The 14578-nt window shown below is 50.3% G+C and overlaps 8 protein-coding genes across 8 annotated transcripts; 5 read left to right on the forward strand and 3 right to left on the reverse strand.

The window, feature by feature from the left end:
* Positions 1-210: 210 nt before the first annotated feature.
* AA0111_g8619 (hypothetical protein) lies at positions 211-795 on the forward strand (the record flags this gene model as incomplete). Its single annotated transcript, XM_028655086.1, has 1 exon — positions 211-795. The coding sequence occupies one exon, from the start codon at positions 211-213 to the stop codon at positions 793-795; it is 585 nt and encodes a 194-aa protein (XP_028503677.1).
* A 36-nt stretch (positions 796-831) lies between these two features.
* Positions 832-1446, forward strand: AA0111_g8620 (hypothetical protein; the record flags this gene model as incomplete). The annotated part of the gene is made up of 2 exons (XM_028655088.1): positions 832-1236; positions 1288-1446. The coding sequence occupies 2 exons, from the start codon at positions 832-834 to the stop codon at positions 1444-1446; spliced, it is 564 nt and encodes a 187-aa protein (XP_028503752.1).
* A 557-nt stretch (positions 1447-2003) lies between these two features.
* AA0111_g8621 (hypothetical protein) lies at positions 2004-2168 on the reverse strand (the record flags this gene model as incomplete). Its single annotated transcript, XM_028655089.1, has 1 exon — positions 2004-2168. One exon carries the CDS (start codon positions 2166-2168, stop codon positions 2004-2006), a length of 165 nt encoding a protein of 54 aa, XP_028503753.1.
* An 871-nt stretch (positions 2169-3039) lies between these two features.
* Positions 3040-4269, forward strand: AA0111_g8622 (hypothetical protein; the record flags this gene model as incomplete). Its single annotated transcript, XM_028655090.1, has 1 exon — positions 3040-4269. The coding sequence occupies one exon, from the start codon at positions 3040-3042 to the stop codon at positions 4267-4269; it is 1230 nt and encodes a 409-aa protein (XP_028503750.1).
* A 1225-nt stretch (positions 4270-5494) lies between these two features.
* Positions 5495-6746, forward strand: AA0111_g8623 (hypothetical protein; the record flags this gene model as incomplete). Its single annotated transcript, XM_028655091.1, has 2 exons — positions 5495-5742; positions 5792-6746. The coding sequence occupies 2 exons, from the start codon at positions 5495-5497 to the stop codon at positions 6744-6746; spliced, it is 1203 nt and encodes a 400-aa protein (XP_028503751.1).
* Positions 6747-6922: 176 nt separating this feature from the next.
* AA0111_g8624 (hypothetical protein) lies at positions 6923-8831 on the reverse strand (the record flags this gene model as incomplete). The annotated part of the gene is made up of 6 exons (XM_028655092.1): positions 6923-7357; positions 7407-7627; positions 7684-8130; positions 8181-8261; positions 8323-8606; positions 8662-8831. 6 exons carry the CDS (start codon positions 8829-8831, stop codon positions 6923-6925), a joined length of 1638 nt encoding a protein of 545 aa, XP_028503748.1.
* Positions 8832-9153: 322 nt separating this feature from the next.
* On the forward strand, positions 9154-11706 carry AA0111_g8625 (hypothetical protein; the record flags this gene model as incomplete). The annotated part of the gene is made up of 1 exon (XM_028655093.1): positions 9154-11706. The coding sequence occupies one exon, from the start codon at positions 9154-9156 to the stop codon at positions 11704-11706; it is 2553 nt and encodes an 850-aa protein (XP_028503749.1).
* Positions 11707-12067: 361 nt separating this feature from the next.
* Positions 12068-13470, reverse strand: AA0111_g8626 (hypothetical protein; the record flags this gene model as incomplete). Its single annotated transcript, XM_028655094.1, has 5 exons — positions 12068-12257; positions 12320-12423; positions 12475-12715; positions 12789-13232; positions 13286-13470. The coding sequence occupies 5 exons, from the start codon at positions 13468-13470 to the stop codon at positions 12068-12070; spliced, it is 1164 nt and encodes a 387-aa protein (XP_028503746.1).
* Positions 13471-14578: the final 1108 nt, after the last annotated feature.

The following is a 14578-nucleotide window of genomic DNA, read 5'->3' on the forward strand; positions in this document are numbered from 1 at the left end:
GCACTTTTGACAATATTACTCACATTGCTCGCGCTGCCAGTCGCTTTGATTATCTAGTCTGCGTAATCTCTCGCCCAAAATCGCGCAAAAGCAAGAGCAATTGGCCTCCCTTACCTCGAACGATGGATTTCACCTATGAACCCTTTCTGGCTGCTTGGTGGCAGCAGATTTGTGCGCTTATGCGAACGCTTGGGTATTGCGACCGAGAACATGTCTCGCATCTACTCGTACGGCTGGGAAGCCAATACGCGCGCCCAGGTCCACGAACATGTGGGTAGCGATGTCTTCATCGTGGTACATCCAGGCGGTCTTCAGCTTTGCGTAGCGGATGCTGCGGTCACGTATGATATTCTGCAACGCCGCAGGGATTTCCGACGTAATATGGAAGAAATGGCTGTTCTTAACGTGTACGGAAAGAACCTATCGACGACGGATGACGAGGAGTGGCAGCGGCATCGGAAGATGACTGGCGTTACATTCACGGAGAAGAACAACGAGCTGGTTTGGAAGCAGTCTTTGAGTCAGACTGAAGGTATACTCAAATTCTGGATCAAGCGATCCAAGCAACCGATAGGTTCAACCCACCAAGATACAAAAGTCTTCACACTCAATGTCCTGGCCGCAGCAATGTTCGACAAGGTCTATCCGTTCGAAGGAAAGTCCGAGGAAACCAAGAGCAAGCATGAGGGTGATCCCTCATACATGTATCGAGCTTCTCTCCCGACCATTCTAGGCTCTATCATCCAGATCTTCATCCAGATCTTCACCCAGGGCGAAGAAGGACTGAAAGCCTGATGGACGCCTAAGTCCTGGAAAGGTGCTGCGGAAGCAATGGCTATTTTCCGCTCGTACATTTTACGTCTGATGGATGAAGAAAGGACACACGTGAAGCAAGGACGGACTGATCGTCAGCATCTTGTCGCGCGTCTGATGCGCGCATTAGACACAAATCAAAGTCCCGGCGAGGCACCTCTCTACGAAGTCGCGGACGAAAACAAGGCTATCAAGACTGTGAATATGACCGAGGAAGAGATCATCAGCAATCTCTTCGTATACGCATTTGCCAGGAACGACACTACAGCAATCGCACTAACCAGCATACTTCACCATCTCGCCGCGAACCCACTCTTGCGATTGTGGGTTAGTGAAGAACTACACCACTACCTTACTTCTAGCGACACCAGCACATGGAGTTTCGAGAACTTCAAAAAGCTAAAACGCTGTGGTGCTGTGATTGTAAGTACCGTGTAAGTCCGTGTCACCAACTTTATGCTAATCCTTTCGTAGATGGAAACATTGCGTATCTGCCACCCACTATCCCAATTAGTCAAGACGACGGGTTCAAATTTTCAACCCTTGAAATACAACGGTGAAACATACATTATCCCTGCCGGAACGTCAGTCCGTTGCTCTATACCAGCTCTCCACGCACTCCCCAAATACTAGGGACCCGATCCACTCGGCTGGAATCCCGGTCAACATATTAGCGTAGCGGCTCCTCGAACTCAAGGAACAATCCCATTCGAAAGCGAGGTACTAGTGCCAGATGCATCCGAGCACTATCTAGCGTGGGCATGGGGCCAGCGCGTGTGCCCAGGAAAGCGCTTCTCACAAGTCGAGCTTGTAGCGGTCCTGGCCGTGTTGTTGCGGGATTGGAAAGTGGAAGTTGTGCCTGAACCCGGTGAAACAGAGGAAGGCGCGAGGAAGAGAGCGTGGGAGTGCAGTTTAAAAGTCGACCATGAGGGGCATATGTTGCACGAGATGGGCAATCCCGAGAGTGTAGGATTGAGATGGGTGAAAAGAGTTTAGTGGAAAACACTTGATATCATCGAAATCTGCGAGGTTCGTTACTCGGAACCAGATTCTTTATCCTAGCCCTCAAACGTCGACCAATCTTCCTGCTTGAAATAATCTTCCAAACTCGTCATCTGTCCCGCCATACCCACATCCTCTGGAAAAAGAAGATTCTTGTCAGCACCGTAATATCCAAGATCTCTAGTGTACTACCAGCACTGCATAGTATGCTCCTTGATATCATCATCTCCAGACATCATCTCCCAATATTCTTTTCCAGACATGTGCTTGATACCTTCGTCGCCAACTAATTTCTTACCCACAACCTTCGACCACTTGGCCATGAACACGCGGTACGTGGCTGACTCGCTCATGGCGGCAAGACGAGTACCAGGCTGGAGGTCTTCGATGAGCTTCTTAACGAGAGGACCCGTGTCGCGGCGCGTTCAGCGTCATTTTGCTCGAGAAGAAGGCGAATATGGTATGCATCCAATAAGCAGGAAAAAATGGCAAACGTGAGATGCTTGTTGTTGTTAAGCCAGACTAGCTTGCGGATGCGGAGCGTCGGCAGCACTCCGGAGGTTGTTTGCTTAACATTTCGGACGAGATGCAGCAAGTGCAATTTTGACTGTTATGTCCACGTCTTCCCACATAAATTCGACAGTATCTAGACGCTTATCTTTGATTGTGTCTGTCCTTGCTATTGACCTACCTATCGAACACCCCAGTTGCTCTCAGGTATCCTGCATCTAATATCGGCAGCTCAGGGCACCTGTCCAGATTGTCTTTCCGGTGGAGCTCTCGGTGTTTTAGAGCTGATGATAACGTTTATACACCCGGGCAGCTACCAAGTCCACATTACTTTTGTCTTTACTCAAATCATCAGGCGTTTACAAAGCGCGGTGGTCAAGCCTTAGCGGCTTGCGGCTTTCATCATTGACCATGAAGACTAACGTTGACCAACTCTGCTGCATCGCGAAGCACGCAACCGTGTGCGAGGCTTGGTAATGAAAGCATCGAGGTGCGGAAAGAGATGAACCGGTGCTTACTGACAGTGCGACGGCTTATTAGAAATCACGCCCCTTTGGATGCCCCGGAGCTCCGACGCGGCCCCCACTTGCCCAATGATGTACTTGACGCAATACATCTCGCGTCTTCCTCAACACCAAGCGCGACTGCTATAATAGGAGCCATGGCGTCTCTTGTCAAGCGCCCTCCACACTCCGAATCAACCCATCGCCCACCATGAGCGCCCCCAAGCCAATCCTCATCTCCGGCGGCGGCCTTGCCTCGCTCCTCCTCGCCCGTTCGCTGCACCGGTCCAAAATCCCATTCCTCGTCTTCGAACGCGACGCATCCATCGTTTTCAGAGCTCAAGGTTACCGCCTGCGACTCTCAGCACAGGGGCTCGATGCCATTGAGGAAGTTCTCGGACCCACGGGCTTCCAGAAGTTCTACGATGCTTGTGGGAAAACAGGCGGGGCCGGCCTTACAGCCATCAACCCGCTGACGGGCGAGACAGTGGGTGGAGATGCTCCGAGCGTGAGGAGTGAGCCTTTGACAAGCAAGGACGGCAAGGTGGTGGGCATCTCGCGCGGTGACATGCGCAAGCTGTTCATCGAGGGCCTAGAGGACAAGGTGCGCTGGAATCACCACGCCACAGCATACGAGAGGACGGACAACGGTGTGCGATTGATTTTTGCCGATGGCACCAAGTCGGAAGAAGGGTCCATGCTGGTTGGAGGCGAGGGCGTCAAGAGCGCAGTAGGCGCTCAGCTGTCCAACGGCGCCATCAAAGTTTACGACCTTGGATCGAGAGGAATCCATGGACAAGCTCCGACATCCGCTTTTAGGGCCTTGGGCGAAGGCGTCTTCCGATTCGCCGACGACACGTCGCAACCAAACGGCGGCAGGGTCTTCATCATCACAAATGTACGCGCTGGTGATATGGATAACCCCGATATCGACTTTGGCTGGACCATGATTGGCTCGCCAGGTGTCATCAAGGCACCTAATGACAACTACACCATTACCGGACAGCCTGTTGCAAAAATTGCCAAAGCCCTCACTTCGCACTACCACCAGCGTGTCAAACCACTGTTCGAGAATATGAAAGAATCCGAAGCAGCTTTCTGGAAGATCACATGCTCTGACCCGAGGGGTGTTCCGGAATGGCCCAACGATCCTCGAGTTACTCTTGTTGGCGACGCTGTCCATGCCATGACGCCGGCGGGCGGCAACGGTGCGAACACGGCTGTGCGTGATTCAGCTTTGCTTGGTCGATTGATTGCCGAAGCTTGGGAGAGAGGCGATGGCGATAAATGGACTGGTGTGACAGAGGCATACGAGAAGGAAATGCGCATATACGCATCTGAGGCTGTTAAGACTAGTTACGGGCAGGCTACAGGGATGTTCGGTGTCGACCTTGACCTCGAGACGACACCCACGATAAACGAATACATGGCGCCGAATTAAGGCTAAATCTTGGATTACATCCTACCTCACACTACTACAATAATGTATGTCAAGAGTTATAGTATAGACATGAAGAATCTAAAAGCCTACAATGCTTTCAGTCTCTATAAGGTTGTCTGTTAGAAGTTGATGTAGGCTTCAAGGTAAGGCATAAGGTCTCTACACCTGTTTCATTTTCCTCGTATGCGGTGCAGGCAAGGTTTTAGTGGCTTTTTTAGCAGCAAAAGATCTCGGCCGCTCTCTTTATTGCCGGTAGTGACATCCGCCATAGCGACCACGACTCATGTACAGCTTCCCCGCATTGGCCCACCGTCATTAAAAAACGGGTCCTCACGCGAGATGTACAGCTGTACATCTCGCACGAACTTCCCATTAGATGGATCCACCTCTTCCAGCGCGTCCACGCAAACGCCGTGCTATCAATGCATGCATCAGTTGCCGAACGTCCAAGGTCCGCTGCGATGGAAACCGCCCCTGTCAACGATGTGACAGGAATAGTACAACCTGTCAGTATCATGACGCAGTCAAGGATGAGAACGTGTTGCGTATCGAAAAGCTCGAGGAAGAAATGGCCATGATTCGCGAGCACATGCGTGTCCAACAAGGCCGGGACAAAAGCGTACGTAGGCACCTGCAAATAAGCCAGGCAAGATTACACCTGAGCCAGCTAGAGGCACAACAGACTTCAGCCCCACTTCGTGGACCATCATGAGACATCTCGCTGATCATGTCCGTGGCTACAGTCACTCACGGAGCATGCGAATACAACAGTTCCCGACTTTGCGCTTCATTCCCTACCTCGATGCAACGCACCTGCCATGCCAATACGCAATGCCGTTGATGCAGGCATAGTCACATGGGAACAAGCAGCGAGTTGGTATCAAAGGTAGCTAGAACCGAATCTTCTGTAAATCCTCATATCACTGATTAGCGACAGCTTCTTTTCTGGTAGTGTATGAGGGCCCCGATTTATCGTTTGAACCACACTAAATGGCATAGCAATATCTTGTACCCATATTTTGCGAGAAGACAGATACCATTGCATCAGTGTCTTCACGGAGTCCGTGAGAAATTCTCCAGTCCTACTCAAGGGTGAGACATACACTGACTTTGAAAAAGAATTCTGTTCGATGCCATTGTTAGCATTGGCTGTCGTGCTAACGAGGGATTCAACACAACGATATATCGTCGGTTGCAGTCTAGAGTTCGCGACCATATAACCAATATGCTTATTAACACAAGCGTTCCTACACTAGAGGATGTACAAGCGATCGCATTAGTGGCGGCATACTCGGAGAATGGATTTGTACTAATAGCAACAGCCCTTCGCTTCGCCATACAGATCGGGCTACCTCTTGCTGTTGATCAACTCATCGCGAAAAGTCATGCACGGCCAAGGGTTATCACTACCGATGAGCAAAATCTTTACCGGTTATCCAGAGTTTGGCACGGCATCTGCAACCTTGAGCTTTTGTGAGTATGTCATATGCCAAGTCGAAGATTTCTGCTGAAGATATTCCAGTTTCTCCCTCGATGGAGGCAAATTACCAGGCCTGACTCTTCAAATGTCGTCCAGGAAAATTAGGAGCCTGCTCGTTCATCCGGAACGAACAGCGATAGATATCCGACTTCTTTCGCAAGTCGAGCTCAATATCATCCGCACCGAAGCTTATACCAAGATCATGGGTCGGAACGGCGACTTCATGATCCAACTCAGCGAAGATCAGCTTCGAACTACAGTAGATGATGCTAGAGTTGAGCTGTCACTGTGGCTCGATGAGTGGACCACTATCGCAATGACGGAGCCAGCGCCACACCAGCGTGCAATAGCATTACAAAATTTGCAAATCCAACGGGAGTGGGCGATGATGACGCTCTATCTAAAAGCTGTATCCTCGTCAGGGATCGAGAACATTGCAATCATGACCGACTTCCAACGCGACTTTATACGTAAAGCCAAGGAGGCGGCAAGCTGCCATTTACATTACATGCTTCAGTCATCGCTAACACCAACCTCGTCGCCTGCATCTCACACTACCACCTCGGGCTCAGCATATCTCAGTACTTTCCGCTGGACGCTTGATTACGTTTGGGCTAAATGCGCCGTATCAGTTCTACTCGTTCTCAGGCTAGCCATTCTTCTCCGCGACCCAGTCCCCTCTGTCATGGCGCTGCTTCGTGACGCGCACCGTGTGCTAGAAGAGTTGAAGACAGTGACCGTCGGCCATATCGCATATTTTCAGATCTTGCAAACCAGCATCGAGAAATGCGAAGCCGCTCTCCGAGAGTATGCTGCGGAACAAAATTCTGATCAACAAAATTCGATGGCTGGAGCAAGAAATGGGGCGGCTGAAGACGAGTTCCAGGGCTACGTGCCAAGCGAGTTTGTGTTCGAGTGGGATTTTCCTGGGTTAAATCTCAAACACATGCCTCTCGGATGGCAAGATCTATTCGTCAACATAGACAGCTTGTTTTGAAACGAAAATTTCAACAAGAAGCGGAAATATATACGCAAGTCATTTTCGGATGACCGGGTCCAGTAGCCAAGCATGTACATTATGTGCGGAGGCCAACAAGACATACGACTATCCATTCCATCGCGATACATGCTGCCCAGATGTCGTCTGAAAGGACGATCTCCACTGTGCGTTACTTATAAAACATAAACGAAATCTTCGTTCTTGATATCAGTCAGATCATCGAACGCCTTGTCACCCACGCCACTGGCTTGTGCGTTGTCAGCTTCCTCGGCGTCACCTTCACGCGCAGTTCCCATACTCGTATCAACAACGATCGCCGATTTGCCCATGCTCTCCCTTGTTGCTGCATGCTTCCGATTCAACAGCTTGATCCAGAACATTGCAAGTAAAATCAGAACAATAATTGCAATGAACAATGCCAAATTGGCGCGCAATCCTCTGTAATAGTGTGGCTTCTCGGACGGCTTGAAAAGTTGGGGTCCGATGATGTTACCCGCACTAGCGCCGACAAAGAGGATACTAGTCGTTACTTTACGCTTCGTGTCGCCTCCAGTATTCTGGCCGGACCAGGAATAGATGAGCGGAGATATTCCGGGGTAAAATGACGTCTGGGCTTGTTAGTGTTGATCGTTCTGTTTCGAAGAAGCAATGACTTACGAGGTAATATCCGAAAAGCAAGACGCCTTTGTTCGAATCGCCGCGTCCAACGACCATGAGGATAATGATGCCAATGATTGGCGGGATACACAATAGGATCAAGACCGGGCTCTTTTTCTTGAGCCATGTTGCTAGCCATGCGCCCCCTATAGTTGCCACAATCTGGACGACGCCGAACGGCATGTTGAAGAGAATGGTTGCAAATTGACCAAATCCGAAACCTGGATACGCGGTCAGTACAGGCGTCACATGTGGCTTGTGTAAGGGGACTGCTCACTCTGAATGATCAAAGGTCCGAATGTAGTGATACCACCACTAGGAATGCTGACAGCCGTCAACATGGAAAACCAAAGCCAAGTCTTGGGATCCATGAAGGCCTCCAATACGTGATCCCACTTCCAGACGCGGGATGCGACACCCATTTGATTCATACGCAGACGCTCGACCGCAACCAGCTTCTCGTGATCATTTAGGAACTTTGCTTCGACAGGAGAGTCCGGCATGAAGAACCAAACGAAGACCGACACGATAACTGTGAGCAGGCCACAAAAGAGGAAGATGATCTGGTATGAGTGCAGGAGGTCCGACTTGATATGTCCCAAGCCGTACGAGAGCAAGCTCCCCAGAATGTTGACGATACCTAGCATGGCGTACCAGGCTGCGTTGCGGTTCGTTTGCTCTCCACGCTTATACCACATCTGGACGACGGCAATGAATGCAGGTGCTATGGAACGTTAGTAGTCGCTATGGTGCCAGTATGAGGGTCTAACTTACCTATGGCAGCTTCGAAAGCACCCAGTAGGAACCGTGTTGCCATGAGCCCAGCGAAGTCTCTTGCACCCGCCATGCCACACACTTAGTGTAGGTGTATGAAGTCAGTGTATGCGTCACATGCAATTCGAACAGAAACACTCACGAATGACACCCCAGGTGAAGACCATCACGCCCATGAACTTTCCCATCCTCAGCTTGACTAGCAATACAGCAACGACTGGTTGCGCTACTAGCTGAGCAATGTAAACAATACTGCCTAGCCATGAGTATTGCTGACTGTTCGGGTCAAGGTTGGCATCCTCGATGAGCCCAAATACGGAAGCGTAGGACAGAGTGGTCTTGTCGAGAGACTGCAGAAAGTAGACACTAAGGAGGATGGGTAATATGACAAGATCGATCTTCTTCAAGACGCGTTTGTTCTCGGCGCTGCATGGTATGAGGTCAGTATAGGTTCCACATGAATTCATGTGGGAGTACTCACGATGTTACGACGATGCGTTCGTTCGATGCGAGGAGCGCAGCCGCTTTGTCTTTGCCTTTACCGTTAGCAGCGTTGCTAGGCTTATGGATAGATTCTGTAGTTTCGACATTTTCGACATGGTTCTTATCGATATCTGTTGCCGTCGTTGTTGCTGCAGTAGCGTCCGTCATGTCTGGTTTCGACATCGCAAGAAGGAGTGACGTGGAGCGAACCCAGAAATGTCTGTAATGCTACAGCAGTAGTCAGTGGATATGGCCCGACTAAACTTATACGCATCCCCACGGGGACCCCAGACTCCGATCTTAACTCTTTTGGGGGTAGATGCATTGCTCGCGCGCGGCCGAAGAAGCCGGCTTGGCCTTTTCGGCATCGGAAAATGGAACTTTCGTGCGAACTAACATACGTTGTCTTGCTATAAGTATAATTGATTGAAGTCACGATACTTGGAAAGAGGACAGGCACTGACGACCAGTTTTACATTCATTCTCCATCATGCCAACGCTTGAGCATGTCATCAGCGGCTATCAAGCTGCCGCCGCAACAGAAACATCAAAGTCGGGTGTTCATTTGCAGTCTAACTCGGGTGACTTCACATTTACGTTCGATGCATTACGACCTGGCCTTTTCCGAACAACGTTCACCTCACCAAAGCATCTGTTGCCGCCGCACCGAGCTACGCCGGTGCCAGACAAGACCCTGGACCATGCGGATGCAGGCATGGTCACATCAAACGCTAGTTCAAGGACATTAGCCGTTGATGGCGTAACCGCGAATGTGGACTGGGAAAGTGGCGTACCCATCGTTTCAATCACACTTCCTGGCCAAAAAACACCTATTCACACCGACCTTCCCAACCGTTCGTACGTCGCTGATGGACCTGGAATATCTCATTACACGCGTTACAACAATGGAACCCTCCATCTTGGTCTCGGCGAGAAGCCAGCACCCATGGATCTATCGAACCGTCACTTCGTTCTTTCCGCCACCGATTCTTTCGGCTACGACGTATATCGCACAGATCCTATGTATAAGCACATTCCGCTTCTCATCAATGCTACTCCGGAAGGCTGTGTTGGTATCTTCTCAACATCGCATGCCCGTGGCTTCTATTCTGTAGGCTCGGAGATGGACGGCATGTGGGGGCGTTTCAAGGTCTACCGTCAGGATTATGGCGGCCTAGAGGAGTATCTACTAGTTGGAAAGACGCTACCAGATATCGTACGCATTTACGCTGACCTTGTTGGTCACCCGCTACTAGTACCGCGGTGGGCGTTTGGCTATCTAGCCGGTGGTATGAAGTACTCCATGACGGACGACCCACCAGCGAGTCAGAGTCTGATGGAATTTGCTGCTAAGCTGAAGGAACATGGCATCCCTTGCTCTGGTATGCAGATGTCATCTGGCTATACGGTTGCAGAGACGGAGCCGAAGACGCGTAATGTCTTTACATGGAACAAACACCGGTTTCCTGATCCAAAAGGCTGGATTGATGCTTACCACAAGGAGGGTATCAGGCTTATCGCTAACGTGAAGCCGTATGTGTTGGGCACACATCCAGAGTATCAAAAGCTCAAGGAAGCCGGGGCATTCTTCACGGATTCTCTGACGCTGGCATCTGCTGAGGCTAGACTGTGGAGTGCGGGTGGTGGTGAGAGTGGTGTCGGGGGCCATATTGACTTCACTTCCAAAGCGGGATACAAATGGTGGTATGACGGGATCCGCCAGTTGAAGCGAGAAGGCATCGATTGTATCTGGAATGATAACAACGAATACACTATTCCGCACGATGGCTGGCAATGCGCATTGGACGAACCGACAGTTACCCAAGAGCCCAAGAGCGGCGGCTACGGCAAAGATATCGGGTTTTGGGGCCGCGCACTGAACACAGAACTGATGGGTAAATCCTCACATGACGCCTCCCTTGACATAGAGCCCTCGCAACGGCCGTTCATCCTGACCCGTAGCGCTACAGCCGGAACGCTTCGCTATTGTGCTAGTGCCTGGAGCGGCGACAACGTAACATCTTGGCCGGGCATGAAGGGAGCGAACGCATTATCACTCACTGCTGGAGTGTGTCTGATGCAATGCTACGGCCATGACATAGGCGGTTTCGAAGGCCCACAGCCGAGTCCCGAACTCCTTGTCCGTTGGTGCCAACAAGGTATCTACAGTCCGCGCTTCGCTATCAATTGCTTCAAGACCGGCAAAGACAACAGCGTCGGCGACGTGATTGAGCCTTGGATGTATCCAGAGGTTACAGGTTTGATACGGGATACTATCAAGCGCCGTTACGAACTTATTCCTTACCTGTACTCGCTGGCCTTGCATTCTCATCTGTCTGCAACTCCGCCACAGCGTTGGACTGGTTGGGGATACGAGAACGATCAGGAGATCTGGGCGAACAAGGTACTAACTGACGGCGAAACACAGTACTGGCTTGGCGATGCATTGCTGGTCGGTGGTGTTTTTACTCCTGGTGCTGAGACTTCTAGCATGTATCTTCCCAAGGACTTAGCAGACCCGGATGCCGCGTTTCTGGATCTCAACAACGAGCCACAGACATATTATGACGCTGGTCAGTGGGTCGATATTTCAGCGCGTTGGGAATCGAGCATTCCAGTGCTAGCGAAAGTGGGAAGTGCAATTCCGGTAGGACGTGCCGAACAAGTCCTCTCAGTGGGCGAGACGAGCAATCCAGCGAATCTACCGCATGACGACTACCGCGCTGTGGAAATCTTCCCTCCAAAGGCTTCTTCGAAAGGCAAGGAGTATGAATCTGTTTGGTTTGAAGACGATGGTGTTTCGCCGCCACCAGCCAAGATCTCAGTCTTCACGGTCAAGTACGAGACGACTGAAACTCAAGTACTGGTCCAGTACGAAGAGAAACTGCAAGAAGGGTTCAGACCACATTGGGAGGAGCTGGAGATCATCTTGCCAAGAGGTGATACGAGGAGTGTGGTGTTCAATAGGGCGGACGCGGTGAAAACAGGAGTTGACAAGCAGGGGAGAGAAAAGTGGAAGTGCAGTATCGAAAGCAGAAAGTAAGCAAGTCATCATCCCATAGAAGATATTAGAATGACTTCATAGTAGAAGGACACTCTAGCATTGTTACATTCCAAACTTTCCACAGTCGCTCTAGCCTCCCTCCCCCAAATGCTAATGGCTTGCCACAAGTCTTCACATATTTCATGCTACAGACGTGTTAGCTGATGAAATAGAGAAGTGACGAATTTAAATTTTGTCTGGATGATGCCTCGTAGTAGTAAGACACCGTACAAGACTGATACGCGTGTGAATGTTTGTGCTTAATCGAACATCATATCACATCTTTGAACCACCATGCCTTGTATCAAGATACCCGCATGCGACTAGCTACTGCAGTCCGCCCGCAAGACAGCTGCACACCCTATGCGTATATGTAGCAAAATGGCCCAGCGAGAGTATTCAAGGCATCCCCGATAGTGATATTTGGCGCCCCAACATATTCTCCCATTGTGATCGTATCGTTCAGCGTGCCGTTAGGTCCTTGATTTCCGATGATCGTGCCTCCGCTGATGGCATATTGTCTATTTACAATATCTTGGTTTTGCCACGTCCTAGATGATGGGATATTGGTCAGCATATGTATCAAAGCTGGGTTCTACGGACATCAACTCACCACCATACCCTATCGATCATGCCGTGATGAGGAAAGAACGCTGGATCGGCGGGTGAGTTGTAGAAGTCTGAGCCGGCATCTCCTCCGATAGTGTAATGCCCGCCCTGTATATAGGTTAGTATCCACGCGTGACAAGTATTGCTGGGTAAACCTACAGTGTGTACACCCATAAAGTTCTTCGCAAACTCTCCCTGGTACACTGTTTGGAAGCGTGCAATATCTTTGATTTGGATGAGAGAAGAGACTTCGAAATCACTCGTGGAATTTGCAGCTTGTAGATTGATGTCACGAGAAAGACAGCGCGGATTGTAGCCCAGACCGTTAGCTTGTGAGTTTGGTGGTATACCACCAGGAACCTTCAGCATTGTTTGCAGGGGACCCATGTTGATCTTCCAACTACGGTTCCGTCAGTACATACAGCAAAAAAGCGTAGCAATTTTGCGCTACTCGGTCGTCTGAAAATACTTACTCTTTGAACGGACCGGAAGTGACACAACCACCTCCTGTACCGGGTTGAAGCTTCATGAGACATGGTTCTTCATATGGAAAGCAAGAATAATTCCTTCCAGGAATGTACTCGCCGTCACCAGACATACTGTATCTGCTGCCATCGAAGAATGGTCCGCTTTTTGGGTCATGCGACCAGTGAGCCCAGTTGTAGTAGGGTTGATAACCTTTGTAGCCACACTCATTACGGAGCATCTGCTCGAATGTCCAGGTGAAGTACCGATGCCATGACAGGAAGTTTGCCGTTCCATGGATGGAGAGCGATTGCTGGATATGTGTCACCACTAAATCGTCGTATCGACTCTTTGCCCCCACAGCAACAGCAGCTGGGGTTCTTGCGGGCTTCTTTCCAATGCATTGTACTGCTTTGATGTAATCACGTTTCTCCGACCTTGAAAGAGACGCCCTAGAGGAAACAGTTAGTCAAAGCTTTCTCGAATCATGTCTCTTCTGGCATACCATTCCTTTCTGACATATGCAGTCTCTAGGGTACACTTTTCCGCATTTGTATAGCCGTGTTCAGCAACATATGCCTTCAAGTTGGCTAGACCCTGATGAGCCAGCTTGTCATTCTCCATGAACTTTGCCTTCGGTGCAGCACTGGCGACGGCCAGCAGGCCTGCTAGCACGAGTGCTAACCTCATTGCAAGAAACGAACCAGAGAGTTGTGAACACAATGCTCAGCAGCGCGGAAGAAGACGTCAGATTTATAGCTCCACAGTTATAAATTGCTTGACAAGGTACACCGAAGCCTAGGATTATGCACAAGTTTGTTGAAAGAACAACCAGGTCTACGGGTCAGTTCTTGGGACAGGGAAGAAATACTGGGAATGCCCACGGCGAAGAATGTGAATTGACAGGCATCAAGTGCATCGAGAATTTTAGCTCAATACGTCTCGGAGGCATCTTGCCGCTGTAAAGATCAGTAGCTTAGTGCGCTGAGCAGTGATGGCCTAAGGGCCACCCGCGTGTAGAGTGTCTGACCAATAAACACAATAACTGAATCACCAATTCGCAGTCCCCGCGCTCTCCTAGAGGTCGGAGAAATCTTAGCGTTCTCGGTTGCTGCGCTGTGGGACGCAGAATAAAAAGTTCTCTGCATTTACGCCCTTTGGCATGTCCAGGTAGCATCTCAGGCTATTGCCATCAGTCTAATCGGGGTATTTCCTTGATGCAGGCAAGTCTCATGCTGATCAAAGTCGTCTAATGCAAGTATAATGCTACCATGCTAAGACCATGCAAATGCACGATTCATCTAGTCGCGCAACAGGAAGGGGAAAGTGCTCGGCGATAAGTGGATTAAAGGATGCACTATAATACATGTTGTTTGATGGAGTCTTCTGATCGGAAGGTAAGAAGCGAGATGGCGATGTGGTGGAGGCGGTAAGGATCGTACAATAGTGCGAAGACGCGAAGACGCGAAGACCTGCAGCGGCAGAGACTACCGGCCCGCTACTTAGCTATGCCAAGATTCGATCAACTTCGGCCCCCATCAGTCTTCGCATGCTCCACGACCGATCGCCTTGGTAACACAATATGCTATCTACGCCCCGTTTGTAATATACTCCATGTATCATGATTCGAAGCTGGTCTCCGAGAATCGGTCAATGCTCGCACATGACGCGATATACACAAAGAGTCCGCGAGGGTCCGTCCCCGCATGCAGCCCATCGGCGCCACAGCAGGCAACGGCGAGATCAAGTTGGCGGACAGCAACATCAGCCTATCCAGCTCAGCATGCCCTTCTCCTTC

This window comes from Alternaria arborescens, assembly GCF_004154835.1.
Source record: "Alternaria arborescens strain FERA 675 chromosome Unknown contig_22, whole genome shotgun sequence".
In the NCBI taxonomy this organism is placed as follows: Eukaryota; Fungi; Ascomycota; class Dothideomycetes; order Pleosporales; family Pleosporaceae; genus Alternaria; species Alternaria arborescens.